This window comes from Drosophila mauritiana, chromosome 2L (genome assembly GCF_004382145.1).
Source record: "Drosophila mauritiana strain mau12 chromosome 2L, ASM438214v1, whole genome shotgun sequence".
Lineage (NCBI taxonomy): Eukaryota > Metazoa > Arthropoda > Insecta > Diptera > Drosophilidae > Drosophila > Drosophila mauritiana.
In genome coordinates, this window is record NC_046667.1 from 16,692,184 (window position 1) to 16,707,667 (window position 15,484).

The 15,484-nt window shown below is 38.7% G+C and overlaps 2 protein-coding genes across 6 annotated transcripts in view; one reads left to right on the plus strand and one right to left on the minus strand.

The window, feature by feature from the left end:
- Positions 1-532: 532 nt before the first annotated feature.
- On the minus strand, positions 533-3,174 carry LOC117150835 (polyamine-modulated factor 1-binding protein 1). Its single transcript, XM_033317902.1, has 3 exons — positions 1,386-3,174; positions 1,231-1,327; positions 533-1,086 (listed from the first exon to the last, which is right to left on the minus strand). Exons 1-3 carry the CDS (start codon positions 3,078-3,080, stop codon positions 623-625), a joined length of 2,256 nt encoding a protein of 751 aa, XP_033173793.1. The 5' UTR covers positions 3,081-3,174; the 3' UTR covers positions 533-622.
- A 5,023-nt stretch (positions 3,175-8,197) lies between these two features.
- LOC117149121 overlaps positions 8,198-15,484 on the plus strand; it is a 32,042-nt gene continuing 24,755 nt past the window's right edge. The window contains exons 1-2 of one of the 5 annotated variants that reach the window (XM_033316747.1): positions 8,198-8,655; positions 10,580-10,913. In XM_033316747.1, coding sequence (XP_033172638.1) covers positions 10,715-10,913 — 199 coding nt within the window. In that variant the 5' untranslated portion in view covers positions 8,198-8,655; positions 10,580-10,714. Of the gene's footprint in view, positions 8,656-10,557; positions 10,914-15,484 lie in introns of those variants that run through there. The other 4 variants (XM_033316748.1, XM_033316751.1, XM_033316752.1 and 1 more) reach the window with 4 other exon arrangements.

Here is a 15,484-nt window from a genome sequence, read left to right on the forward strand (position 1 = left end):
GCGTTTTGCTTGGCTCATCCTTAGATGCTACTTCCAATTCACCACTGACTAATACACTCCCAGTGGTTGCACCTATAGATATACGGCTGTGTGGCGACTATGTATCCAATGTTTTCGTAGTTTGGTTGTAGGGCCCAGAAACTAAGATATATGGCAGCTGCCAAAAGATGCAAAACATGGCTTTGCCTTACATATGTTTTATACAGTGCTTCACAAAACTTTCTGAGCCCCAAGCTTGGTACTCTAAACACCCAACATAAATTTATACATATGGTTTCCATCTTATAAGTTTGCCTAATAGTCATGTACGAATTTGACTGCAGAGTATTGTATTTAACTAGATAAAAATTAAGTAAAGTGCTTGAATACTTTTTAGCACTACTTTTTCTGACAGCAGCCAGGACATGTCCTGCTGCGTGGCTTCGGATGCACCATTCAGTGAAAAAGTGAATTGAGGTCCTGCGCATGTGTTAAATTTGGCGATATCAGAATAGTTGTGAACTATGCAAGTCCAAACTTGACTTTCAAGAACTATACATCGAACTATGAGTCGTTATTGTGCATCTATCTTATGTATTATAAATGAACCTAAAGAAATACAGAAATTGACCCCTAGAAAATGCTACCTTCTTATTACACTGAGGCTCTTGTTACTTAGCCGACTTAAGGACACGGAGGCAAAACTAAGTTTGGTTCTGAGGGACGTGTTTATCGTCTTGATATGGGTGTCCACCTCTGATATCCTTTCCTCGAGGCGAAGGTGTTCTTGGCGGAGTTTCCTGACCATTAATCGCTTTCTCCGCACATGATTGACGGTTGCATCGTAGTCCAGCAACAAATCCGGATAATGCATCAAACAGCCGGCTCTTTTGAGTTTGAGTATCCTTTTCTTCACCCAGTCGTGCTTTACCATTTCCCTGTAATGACGAGCTCTGAGGTCCTTTTCAAGCTTCTGCTGCGTTTTTAGCTTTGACTTCATATTATTCAGCAGCTCCTCGTTTATTTTCAGCTTGTTCTTCAAGTGGGCCATCGCATGGACATCATAGGTTTTGCGGTCGCGAAACCGCTTAAGTTCTAATTCCTTTTCTGTAATTAAAAACACAAATTACGGAGTATTTTATAACATAAGATATATATACAGATAATTTCTTTATTTAAGGATAAAATAATTTGTAAAAGCAAGCAATTAAATGTGTTAAATTAAATTCTAAATTATTTATAAAGACTTACCTTTAATTTTAAGCCTCAGAGCGTTGTTCCGGGCCTGATTAGAAATATATTCAAGGACGCGGAGGCCACCTCCAAGATTTTCCAATTTTTCGGATTTCTAAAAAAAAAGAAAATAAATAAATAATTTTAAATCCGAAAACACCATTAGCTCTCACGTTCTTTAGGGCCTGCAAACGATGCTGAACCAAAAGCAATTCCTCCCGTACTTCGGATGTTTCATCGCGAGCTTTGTTCATTTTTTTGAGGAGGTCATTCACGACAATTGTTATACGATCAAGTTCGTCCTTGCAAAGGGTTTCCCTGACCTTCGCTTCAAATTTGGCTAATATCTGGGCATCCAAAGCTCGGGCTTCTGCCTCCTTTTCGATCAAAGCTTTGACTTGTTTAGCACTTAACTCCTCAGTCAGCTTAACTTGCTCCAAACGATTATCAAGCTCTATCAGAGCAGACATCAGCCTTTCGCGGTTAAGCGTGTCGATTTGCTTGTCATCGCTGACCAAGGAAAACTCCTTACGCCTTACATAGTAATCTGAGACGCTCCTCTCGAGAACCTGATTGCGATGCATTTCACATTGATAGTCGATAACCAGTAGGTACAGCTCCTCCAGCATTTTTTCTTTGTCTAGCAGTCGTCTCAATCGGACGGAAGTACTTTCATCATACTTGACCACTTCATTTATTAGCCCGCTGAGGAACTGCTCAACCATCGCTACATTAGTCATATGAATCTCATTAAACAAATCCGATGAGGAAGCGTCGAAGATTGTCGACCTGATCTGGATACTAAGCAAATGGTCACTTATATCTTTATCATGGCTTTCTTCTGGCATTGTGCCATCATTATAGATTTCCTCGCCCGTTTCGCTTACAGATTCGCTACTGATCTCTAGACTGTGGGTTTTTTGGTCTAGAAATTCGGTATACTCATCTTCCACTTGGAGATCTGCAAATGAGTCCGATTCTTTCTGATCTCTGTCACTCTTGACCGCTGGTAATACTCTTTCCTTCTCTTTGGTAAACTGTATACTTTCAACACTGTCACTAGCAGAAAGGTTGTTTATATCAGGTAGACTACCAAATATTTCCAAAAACCTTAATCTTTCGGATTGTTTCGTATCCTCCGGCTCTTCGACATCACTTTCTTGGTCCGATACAGTAAGCTCCATTTCAGGATCGGATTCCGATAAAATACTAGTTACCGCTTTTTTTGAATCGGAATTCGAAGGGGTATTAAAACGTATTGAATTTAAGGACTCTGATGATTCGACTATCTGTTCTGTCAGGTAATTCTGTACTATTTCAGCAGTTTGAGGCTTCTTAGGTTTTAAAACAAATATTCTATAAGGACCCCAGAATCCACTTTTGTTTGTAAATAGTTTATTACTGCTGGTCCTGGTTCTAGATCTTCGCGAACTTGTGGAAGCTCTGGATAAAACGGAGGTGTTTGATCCCACAGACATTACACTAGACCGAATTCCAGGAGAGTCCAAAAGGTAATTTCTAGAGAAACGATCACGGAGAGTGAATTTCCGTGACGTTTCTTTAGAGCTTACCAAAGATTTCTGGCTCTTTACGATCGTTGGTAAAATGGCTTGGGATGGAACCGCCTTTTGAGGGTTTTTAACCACTTTACGTGGTTTATTTTCAACAGGTGTCTTTGTAATCTTTTGAGGTTTTGATCTTTTTTGGCGTCTTACTAGTTCTTTTTTTGCGACTAAGGTCTCCTCGGTTTTTTCTTCTATAGCGAAATCATTACCAATCAAGACTGTTGATCCTAATCTCGATGTTGGTTCGTTGTCTGTGGAGTATACCGATGCCCGTGAAAATGAGGTTCTTTGAATTATACTCATGGTGGGGTTAATAACAAAGCTCAAAATAAAACAAGGAAACGAGAAAGAACTAAAAAATAAATATTTGAAAAAAAAACGACAGCTTCGACGCAAAGAAAACGAAAGGGTTTGATATTTAGATAAAAGGCATCTTAAAAAATTAAAACTATAACTGCTTTGTTTGCAAAATCGTTTCATAACTTAGCGTTTTAATCCATGACATCATATATGTTTCCAATAGATGGGCGGAAAACGAAAGGCAGATTCAAGCGATTCCTTTTTTGGCTTACTATCGTGTTATCCACTTTTACCCCCGAGGAAGCTGCATGTTGTTGGTTAATATCATCACTCATGTATGCCGCATACTAAAGAGAATTTATCATGTCTGCTGCTGCCCCTGCTGCTGCTGTTGATGCAGCCATGAAAAATAGAAGAAACTAGTGAGAAGGACTCGGAAGTACAGGCCGGCCTCGATAAGGGACCCGCGGGGATCAAGGTTCCAGGCTTTTGGGCTTTCGTCTGCATTGCTTAGCTACGAGCTGTGGCGCCTGGCATTGTCGCTCAAGTGTTTTGGCAAACTGACTTGCCTTCTGTAAGGCAAGCTGTGCTGAAAGTAAGGTGGCAAGCAGTTGCAGGACTGAAGGGTGCGGTCTGAAGGATATCTGTCTCTATAGGGGATGGGGTAGCAAGTTGTCGTTGGGTACTGACAGACTAGCCTAATTGAGCAGGGGAGTAAAGTGGAAAGATTGCCCAAGTATAAAATGGACAAATATTTTAAACCATTAATATCCTGATCGCCATTTTTAGCTAATCTAATTATTGACATGTACGCAAAGTACCCTTTAAATATAATATTCTTACTTGCCAACGGATACAATTAGGTGTTTAATTAAAATTAGTTTTCATTTTGTTTTGCACCTCTTACAAAAAATATATTCATACTATATATATACAAATAGTACAGTTCTTTTAGAATGTGAAGTGGAAAAATAGTTATTAGTTGATTAAGTTGTATTGCTTTGTAGAGTACTTTCAATTCGACGCCTTTTTTCATGCCTTAGCTTAGTTTGATGTTGCTGCCACGGCTGCTGAATATTCGCAAATTCGTTTACGTTTACCTAGTCACCTCCCCTTTTTACCTTTTCCCTCCGGGCGACCACCATCAGCTAAGTAGATTTGGGCTACCTGCATGCAGCTATGCTGCAGCGTTTAAGTGGGTATATAGTATATTCCTTTTTTTCCCTGGTGGTGCGGGAGGGAAATGGATTTTAGCTGCTCTTCTCTTTTCCCAGGACTTCTGGCAAATTGCCTAAAACTTTCTTTATATTTGATGTAATGAATTCCAGCGAAAAAGAGAGGCAACTAGATTTGCGATTGCCAGAAAGAGTGGGCCAGAAAAAGTCCCAAGGACGGAAATGTGATGGAAAGCAGAAAAAAAAACACAACGGCGGCCAAAACAGAGTGAAACATACATTTCGTATGCGTAATGTGTTACAGATACTCCACATACGCCACGTTGGCTGGGCGTGCGTGTGAGTTCCGTTTCCGCAATTAAAATGTTGATTACATGAAGTACGACTGCCGCTTGTTTGTTTCCCTTGTGCCACGCCCCCATTTTGCCCATCCGATGCTGTGGGCGCCACAAAGGAAAACGGAAATTATGTGTAGATGCGGGCTTAGCTGAGCTTTTCATTCGGCATTAACAACGGAGTGGTAAAATGGCAGCGGTGAAGGCAGCAACAATGAGCAGCGACCATAAATTGCAAACATTTGGCTGTTTCGCGATAAGCAATCCGTTGGCAAAAGGAAGGGGGAGCAGCGAGTTTAATGACCTACCTAGATTACTAAAGTACAGATAAGCGATAAGTGGGGCATGTCTCAAAATACCAAAAAATTCCCTTCTTCAATTAGGAAGTTTAAATATTAGATTTAATGCATAATTTTTGCACATAATTCAATAATTTGGTTTTTTTTATTATTAGCTTGATTGCTCTTGATTAAAAATTACTGAATAACTAACGAATTTTATTTCAAGTATATAATGTAGCTAAGAACAAAAGTCTATATGTGGCATATTTCCTCTTCCCAACATAAAAATAAGAAGACGGCTGCTATGGCTGAAAATAGCACGCTTTACACCATAATTAAATCAATCATACGACCTGTTGGTAAAGAGGCCAAGACAGAAACAGAAGTGAAAGGAGCAGCCAAAAAAAACGAAGCGGGGAGGCAACTGGCGTGACGAAGGTAACGCCCCCGAGTACACCTGGAGAAATTCCCGCCCAGAGCCCCCTGCTCCCGCCCACGAACACCTTGCTTAGCATAAATGAATATTTATAATTCAAACGCCTTTTCCCATACTTTTTCCTTCTGTATGCAAAACAGCGGCGGCGACTGAAGATCCGCAAAGTGCTTTTTTCGAAGACTGGAATACGAAAGAGGGAGACAGCAGCGTGTAAGGGGGAGAGAAGAGAATAATTTTTTATGAATATTTATTTGTTTTTACAAAATCGAAGTTATGCATTTGCTGCTCGCTCTTTTCTTTTGCTGGAAATAATGCCCTGTTAGACACGTACCCTGCCCCGAAGTGGCATCAAAGTTTTCCCAGCTTCGACTGTTGAAAGGTGCGTAAGACAATTTAATTTATTTGATGCATTAAAGCAGAAATATTAACGCTATAAATCAATGAGTACAAAAGTTTTTCCCCTCCTTATTTTTCTCGTTCTCTCGCTGTTCTTGTTTAAGTGTATTTCGTATTAATTTATGAGTGTGCCCTTAACCCTACCCCCACCACCATATCCACTCCCTTTGGGCCAGGCCGAAAATATTTCTTTTGCGCGAATTTTTTATGACAGCTGCGCGTGAAGTTATCACACGTAAATTCAGCTTGGTGGAGAGAGCCTACTTTGAAGGACATCGATGGCTAACAATGCTTCGTATTGATAAATGCTTTTAAGGTAAGATATACAGTTCAGCTGATAAGAAAAACTGAATTTTAATTGGCTCTCTTTGGCTTTACTTCAAGTCAAGAATCTCCTCTTGGCTCATTTCATTTACAATTTCACTCGAAATCCAATCTACACGCTCTTGTTAAGAAAAGATGGTAACACAAAATCTAGCATTATGAAATATTAGCAAATATGAGTTCAGCTATTACTTAAAGGGCATTTTGAGATTTCTATATTTCTCTTAGTGCTTTTATTGGTTGGGGGATTTGCTATGCAGGCCACAAATGTTTCTGACTAGGAATGGAATCTCCTTTAGGGCTACCTAAGCTAGACTGAACCATTAGCTAAGCACACAGAGAGGAGAGCTGAATACTCCTTCTAGCCCCTTAACCCTCTCGTAGCCTTGCCCCATTTGAAAGCCACATAAGCTTAAAAATTTCAAGTGCTGCACCGATTTCAACCAGGCACAGAAATGAAGTGAAATGCCACTGTCCCGAAGAGGGCTTCCAGTTGGGATAGAAGCTGTGAGTACCAGGCAAATGCACACAAAAAAAAATTTAATTACTTAAAGTGTTAAACTTAAATTTGTTTATATGTTATTACGTGTAGCTTTCATGGTATTCATACATTAAATTGAAGTAGTGTAGCGTTTTGTAGACAAAATCCATGACTATCAGATACACGTTACTCAATGAGGGGAAGGCTAGGCAGAAGGAAAAACTTATTAAACATTTTAGTAACTCTAGTGGTTTGCTGAAAATGTCCTTTTGTCATATTGATAATACCGCACCAGAATCGCTACTTCGAACTCCATACTATAATTGTGTTCAAAAACTCTGTACCGTAAACCAGTTCCGGTTGTATTCGCTCTAATGAACTTATAATAACCTTTTACTACACGACAAACGCTTAAAATAGTACTTTAAATATATAAAAACATAGATTTAAACTTGTTTCTTGTATGCAACTTTTCTTAATGTTTTAAGGAACAGCAGTGGTCAACATTTGCATGTTGCAGGGCGGAAAGGCAGGAAATTAAAGGGAAGGAAGTAAGTTGGCCGAAAAACCAGCGTTGAACCTTTAAAAGGTCTGCAGTTTGTAATGTTCTTAACGCACTTTTAAATTCCTCATGCAAAACGAAACTTTAACTCGATTAATGCGCAAAAAGTTCAATTATTTGCATTATTTTTCATTTTCAATTTGAATTCCATTTTTGCTCATTGTCATTGCTGGTGGGCAAACAAAAGTCGCTCATTTAACCCGATTCCCCCGTTCAGTTGTGTGCATCGCATAGATAAAGTCATATATCAGGGATAATTTTAAAAAACCCTTCCGCCACAGCCCCTCTGCTCTGACGTCATCAGTTGGAGTTTGGCTTTCTGGTCTGTTGGTTCATTAAATATTGTGATAATTTTTCATATTTATTTTTAAGTGGTTTACAGTGACAGTGAAATTTACATTTTATTTCATTAAGCAAAGCGCCATTTATATTTGATTCTCGGGCCCACACTCATTTGAGCTTATACATTCGCATTTATTTATTTGCATATACAATTTTATTTGTCCTTCGTTTAATGGCGTTTAATTGAGCACCAGAAAACAATGTGCAAATTAATTGCATTGCCTCGCTAGCCTTGAAATTTGGTTAAGTCAATAGTGCGTAGGAACAACGACACGAGGTTACGAGCTTGAATGACATTTTTAATCAGTAATTCTCAGTAATATTCTCAGCATTTCCATAGCTTTTCAATTAATTATAAACTGAAGTATTATTAGTAATTATTAGAAAAAAAAACATGATATGAAATGAAACTAAAATAGCTAACAGAATTTCTTAAACCAGGAAAATCCCATTATGGTTCGCAAAAGTTATGGCAGACTGTATGTGGTGTTGGCAAAATGTTATGCTATAGTAAGCCATACATTTTTGTCAATTCGCCTCAGCACATTTCCCTATGTGAGCTACCACAAATCCTAACAATTTATAGGAAAGTTTCGATGTTAAAATCACGCCGCTGTTAACTGAACCAATTGGAAATGGTACAAACAAGGGGAAGGAGAGAGCAGGAGCGCTAAGCGAGCTTTTCCTCTCGCGCTTTGCCTTGTCGAATGACATTCCCCCAAGAAGCTTCCAGTGCTGGCCAAGTGAGGGCGCCACTCGCGTGCTAGGCACTGTGAGCATGAGTTTTTTTTAGTCGCTATTTCAACTTTGAAGTGAACGCACGTCATTTTTGTCGCGCGCGTTGTTACAATCCCCTCTTTGTGAAGGAGCCAAACAAAACCCGAAACTGAAAACTGAGCCAATCGAATAGCACGCACACTTTCAAATTTTGTGCATGTGTGTGTGTGCGTGAGCGAGCGGTCACTAAAAGTAATATCGTGTTTACAAAAAAGTAGGAAATGCCCCGTAATACTCTCAAATAAAAACGAACGAGTGCAAGTGTGGCAGCAATAATAACAGAAACGTATTCAATGAAAATGTGAGCAAGTGCAGGTCGTGGAAATGAAAAATCTTTGAGCCCCCGCTCGAAATGCCGCATTTGTTGCGTGCCGAAAACATTTGTCAGGCATTTGTTGTTATTGCTGGGAAAACTGAGAAAACTGTTGCGGTTGCGGTTAATTAAAGCGCGAAAAGTGGAACAGAAGGGGTAATCATCTGGCGACCCCAAAACTAACAAAAATTAAAAATAGTCGAGCCAACCGGAAAAGTGGAGAAACCAAAAACTGAACCTTGTAAAAGCGAGGGCTTAACATTTTCATAGTCAGTTTTTGTAGTTGTTATCCCATTCCTTTATATAAAAAAGTAAACAGTTTGGTTTTACGGTATCAAGTGAGCTTTTTTTATAAATATTATGATAAATGTATGCAAGAAGGTTACATTCCCAAACAACTTTTTTATATAAAAAAACGTTCAAGCAAAACATGATTTTTGTAACAACAGCTAAAAACTTAAAAATGTAGGATACAAAGTAATTTAGTAAGCAGTCTATGTATTTGTTAAATGATTAAAGCTGACTTTCCTGATTCGCACCAGGAGCTGCAACTTGAAAACTTGCCACCATAAATTCCACATTCAGCCGGAGAGCATTTTAATCTTTAATTATATTTTGTGATTTTTTCTCTTTTTGCCGCTATTGCCGTCTCCCTTTTTTAGCTCCTGCTTCAATTTAGGCTAATTATGTTGCTTGGGCGTGTTGGAATAGATATAGTGTCCTGTATATAAGGCGGGGTCCTGACCATTTACTCCGTACTGCCTGCTTTCGGGCGCCCCACTTTCCAGAGTTGTTGTTTCTGCGGGTGTACGCGATTTTATTGTTGCTGTAATTTAAACAACAGCTGCTGCTGTTGTTGCTTTATTATCTGCACCTGACTTGTTGGCTATTTATATGTGTTTATCCAGCCATTGTTGGCTTTAAACAAAGTGAAATGCCAAAAAAAGGGAATTAATCGGAAAAAATTAAATATTATTGCTATCTGTCGGGCAATGACAGTATATTTATAAATATTTATAAATATTTGTTAATTGTTCGTGCTGTCACTGGATTTGTAAATGCCCATAAATCATTTCCAGCATTGGTGTAATGCGAGTGTGTGTAATTTCTAAAAGTACGTTTTTTATTGACTTTTAATGAGAAATACAAAATGACAAAAATCGAGAGGTTAAGAAGATATATTTTCATAGTTTATTTTATTGTAAGAAAACGGTACAAAGACTTCAAACATCATTTAATATGTTTCTAACCTCATGTTTTTCATTCTTTTCATAGATGCATGTTTAAATGTTTTTCATTATTGCACTGATCACAATTCAAATTCGGTTGTCCGCATATTATTGAACCGTAATTGCAGTCATAAATAAAATAATAATTTGGAAACAAACAACCCTATTACCAATAAATTTCGATTTAACGTATGTCTGAGATGAGGCCATAATTTTGCCAATCTTGACATATGAGCTGTTCCCAGTGGCTCGACCCCAATCCGCAACCAAATTCCTGGTATTTCATTTAATAAACAGCGCCTAACCAGCTTATGATAATTGCACAGCTAGCTGCGCGTGCTTAGCTTGGATTATAAATCGGTATTGTGGTCAGGCACTTGAAGGATTGTGGCTTATTAAAATTAAAGCAATTGGCACATGCTATGTCACCGTTGAAAATAAAAAGCCGACCCTTTAGTGAATTTCCAACTCAACCCGCCGCTTTTGATGTTAGTCACCATCTCAATTGCCTGGCAAGCGTTTTCCTGACGCTCTAAATCAACCAAAGGGTTAAGGAGCGAGCGGCAACTGGATTTTGAATTTATGTGGCAAGGTCTTTCCTTCGTTTTCCGCTTTTCCACGCTTTTTCCGCCGCAGAACCGAGAAAAGGCTGCTGTGTAATTAATCTTTTCCCAAAATGCTTGAAAATTTATGTCTTTAACTTGACTGCAGTGCCGCTCCATATGATGGAAGCAGCAAAATGGGGCGGGGAGCCTCAGGTCCTTTAATAGTTTTTGCCTTTAACTTTCCCGTTGTTTTTGTTCGCGTCGCGATTAAAAGTGATTAATAGCCAACATTTTATTACCGCACAGAGGCAGCAGTATAGGGGGAGCCCCAAAACAACAACTTAATGTCCAAATGAAATAAGTGAAAATTTCACACCGAAATTAATAAAGACATTAGTGCGTGTGGGCGTGGCTCATTTGGGGCATTTAACGGAGGCCAAGATGTGTGCGGAGGATCCCTTCACCCAGCACCAGCTGCCGCACCACCATAAAACCGAGCACCACCAATGCCACCAACAGCTGCGAATGAATATGGAGCAACAGGACGGAACTCCAGGAGCGAGAAAATCGGCCACAGGAAGGACGGCGGCCACGAGTTTGCAGATCTGGTATATCCTACATGTGATACTAGTCCTAATCGGTGAGTTATAAATCTCCCTCCTAATACGTATGCATATACAAAAGGTTCTTTTGGGCACCATTTAGAATGGGTCATAATTAATGCCAGGCCGGGGCAGTGGCCATCTTTTTTCCATTTATCTAAAAATTGTTAGGGGGGATAATTCTAAGCACAAATGGCAAAAGTGTGCCTTAGTTGGTATTAATTTAAATATGGGATCTAACAAACAAATGTACCCCTGAGTTCCAGTAAAAGGATTTCTTATTCTTGCAAGCAGGGGAAATATTTAATATTGGGATTTTACGGGTATGCTTTGGTCATATATTTCTGTTAAATCTGATTAAAAGCTAAATTAAGATTAGCTTTTATTATTGCGTTTTAATTTGTTATCTTAAAATTACTGTAATCGAACAAACTCTTTTGCCAAACAAAGAAATTAAGATAACACGTTGTCTTTTTCTCCTTATTTCATTTACTTCTTAAGAACTTTCAAGTGAAGTACCAAATATCTTAAATGTTTCTCCAGCATTTCTCAGAAAATGTAACGCCAAACAAAAAGTTTACGAATTTCATACTCAAACATTTTTACAGAATTGTTTCTGTGGACGGAAATCCAGCTCCCTCAAAACAAAATCCTGGGAAAATCCCAAGAAAAACAATCAACAAATTGAAAGCCAAAGACCAAAACAATCGAACAAGTCCATTGGCAAAAGACAAAAGCGTCGACAAGGACAAATTGGGGCACGCACACGGAATAGAAATTAATAAATTTGGCAAGAAGTCCCCACTCAGGATTACTTGTTTGTTATTAGAGGGGACCTCGCAATTCAATTTTTTTTTTGCAGCAGGAACATAATATTTACAAACCAGAGCTAGGTATTTGTAATTTGTAAAAATATTTGCCTCAAAAATATTTGTTTTATAAAATACATCATATTTTTCAGTACTATTCCTAGGATGATACACGTATTATGAAATATATACAGCCCTACACATGTTTCGAAGAGTAATATATCTTGTATATATTTTTTATCTTTATTACTTTCAATAATCTGTGGCGCTGCCTTTTGTCGCATTTTTCGAGTTCAAGCCAGTTGAGTTGACATTTCCGGCAGGGCAGGAACGTGAGGGGGTTTCTAATAGGGGTGGCGAAAAAGTGAGTGGGAGGACTGTAACTGTCTTTTCATTATTTTCAAATCATATCACAAAGGGCAGAGCACAGAGATGGGAATGCTGAGCAGCGGAAACGGATATGGAGCCAAGTGAATGTTTGCACACCAGCGGGGATCCTTGCAGGTCCTGCGGCTCTCCCTATATCCGCCGCTTTCCCTATCCTGTCTCTCTGGCTTTCCCAGTGTGGGTGCGTTGGCTTAATTCAACGTCTCATTTGCATACATTAAAATGTCACATTTTACATGTCGTTTGAGCGTCTCGCCTTAAGCCTAACAGCAGTAACAGCATCCGCAGCAGAAGCCAACGTCAGTTAGCGTTAAGGATACTCCCTGGGAGCCGAAGAGCCATCCTGGCATCGGGAAATCCAAAGGCGCCACCCACCACCCACTCTTACACATAAACTACATTAGCAATCGGAGCAGCCGAAGGCAGCCATGTAAAAATGGCTTAACGCGCAAATCTTTCAACTAAACATTAATCCTAATGGTTTTCAATTTTGTTGCGCCTTCTGTGGCAAGTCATGTTCGCGTCTCCTTATTTGCCAGTCTGTTTTTTCTTTTAATTTTTTTTTTTTTTGTTTTGTATTTTACTCAACCCATACCTACTACTTTTCATTTTTGGCGCTCTGACTTCGACTCTGGTTGTGGGTCCTGCTTTGCATGTTAATACGCTCTTTGATATTGCCGAGCAGCGCCTGCAGCCTGATTGCTTCTGACAGCGTCCCCCGAAAACGCCCACCACCCCCAGGCAAACTGTAAATATGAAATTCGTTTAAATTTCATTGGAAACTCAGCTCGTTCCCATTGAATTTTGCGAAAATAATGACCGAACTCAAATGAAATAGCACCACCTGCTTGGGCACTCCCACTTATTATATTGAAATACGCGCATATACCCATAGATATCCCTATGCCGGCCACCCCCTCATTAGATGGTAACACAATTTCGCATTAATCAAGTCGAGCCCACGTAGAAATCGCCCTTGACTCAGTACACACAGAAAAGAGAAAAATCAACAGGGGTCTAAATAATCATATGAAAAGCGGGGGTCACTCCCTCTCTTTTATATGTATATTTCCTGGCAATCGATGTCGATTTAATTTTCGTAAGGAGAAATTTTTAAATATCATATCATTCATTCCCACCCTTTGGACCTCTCTGGGATTAGACACGCACATTAAAATTAAATTATATACATACATGATTATATACATCATACATACAATATCGACAGTTATTGTAAAGTTTTCCCGACAAATTATGTAATCCATTAATTCTCTACCGTTAAGTTTAGTCCTCAAATTTAATGATTGTCCGCGAAGGACAGTTTTAAATAAATACACGCAAAAAAAAAAAAAAAAAAAAATATCATTCGTCAAAAGCTTCAAAAGTTTGATTAACAAACTCTGATTAGTTCTGGGAAAATATATCAAAGTAAAATGCCGGCATAGATTTTGCATGACTATATAAGTATGCTATATATTTTTCTCTCTTTAACTTAGTGTCAATTTGGCACTGCCAAACACTATGCTATGCTGATACTAATTTTTTAAGAGATATTAAAGATTTAATAAGTATTTCAAGGACCAATATTTATATATGCGAAAAATATACCACGCGGATGATGCATATGTGGGCATTACGTCCTACGTAAGGACACACTTATATCCTGTGGTGTACAGAGCCCCTCATCCATACACTGCCATTAAATTGTTGCCGGCAAACTGAGCATAAGCTCAAGTATGCTTTTGTTTAAATGAAACTGTGTCGCCGCAATGGCCAAAGCAACTGAGTCTCTGTGTGGCTAAGTGTTTTTTCCCCCACTTTGTGTTTGCTTTGATTATTCACACACGCACACTCCGAATGTTGCAATAGATGGGAAACACATACAGTCACATTCGTATCAATGTCCTGTGTTTGCGAGACAAAAACATTTTGAGCCACTAAGCTTTTGTTGAAGTTTATCTCTGCATTTGGGCAATTGATGAAAGCTCCTCGATTGTTTCTATTTTCTTTCCTCATTGTTGTTTTTCCACTTTCGTTTATTGTCGTTGACATAAGCAGCAGGTGCCCAGCATTCAAATAAATCAGAGGGGTAGTGCAAACTGTAATCCAAAAACATCCATACATATTTCATGGCACTTTTCGTTGACATGACAGCATTTTTTCGGGACAAATTGCATGTGTTTGGTGTCTAATTTAAAAGCACTAAACGTAAATATTAAATTCGTCATGCATCCAATTGCCGTATTTTCCAGAGTTCGTTCCCAGCTGATCAGTTTCACAATAAGAAAAACTTCACTGAAATCCAATAGGTACTATTGATATTGACATTGAGTGGATAATTAGTTGTTGGATAACTAAATATGCTTTATCCTTTTATTATTCTAGATTTTTTGAAATTCGATACTTAATATGGACAACATTTTGTGATTTCAATAGAATAAAATCTCTAAAAGGCAAAAAACACAGGACAAAGCAAACAGTTTGGGACCCAGTTTTTCGGTTCAGTTCGGTTCAATTTGGTCCGATCCGGTCAGAAAACGCCCCTAACCAAATTGAAACAAAATAAAAGTGCCCTGAGTTGACTTTTTTGGGCATTTTTTGTGTGTCTTTATTGAAATCATTAGAGCGCGGAGAGAGAACAAAAAGTGTATATTTTCGGGATACGGTAGGACTTGGCATTAATGTCTGACGAGGCTCAGACGAACGACCGACAGATGCCTATTAATCATGCAGACTTTACGTTCCATTAAGCAGTCAAGGACTAGAAGTTAGCGGGGTATGAAGAAATAAGACAGAAGAAGATGGAAATGTGTGAGGGATTTCCCCAAAAATGTTGGAAGCATTATTTCTTAACTTGGTCGGATTACGTTTGGGTCAAACCAGAAACATGCCTAAATAAACTGTGTAAATTACCAGGGTCAAAGCCACCATGATACCCTCTAATCCGTGAAGTACTGAAACGTTCGCCATAAAGTTATGTTTAAATTTTTGATAGAAATAAATATATTTCTTATTTATTTAATTTTATTAATGTATAATAGTGTGCATTTATGCGTCGTTTAAGCAAAATACATGATTATATCAATTCTACTTAGTTGCAACATTTCATAGTATTTAATATGAATAAGTGTATTCTTTAAAATACTCTCACGGAAAGAGACTTACCCCTTCATCGACTGAACTCAATATCCTGCACCTCTGCTCAATTTTCCACCCATCTTATGGGGCACGTGCAAAGGTTCAAAGTGTAGGCAACTGGAGGAAAAAAAAGTAGACGGAAAAACAGAAAAGCGCAAACATTGCGCAGCAAACAAAGTCAGTGGCCATTTGCTTGTTCTGCTCCCAACTCCTGGCTCCTAATGGCCAAAATATTGTATTACAACAAATTGTGCATCTGGCCCGTAAATAAAAAG

Bases quoted from the DNA above. Each gene is read 5' to 3' on its own strand.
- LOC117150835 (XM_033317902.1), bottom strand. From the start codon at position 3,080: ATGAGTATAATTCAAAGAACCTCATTTTCACGGGCATCGGTATACTCC. The intron at 1,328-1,385 runs GTGAGAGCTAAT...CTTTTTTTTTAG, and splicing joins GTTTGCAGGCCCTAAAGAAC to AAATCCGAAAAATTGGAAAA. The intron at 1,087-1,230 runs GTAAGTCTTTAT...TTTTAATTACAG, and splicing joins TCTGAGGCTTAAAATTAAAG to AAAAGGAATTAGAACTTAAG.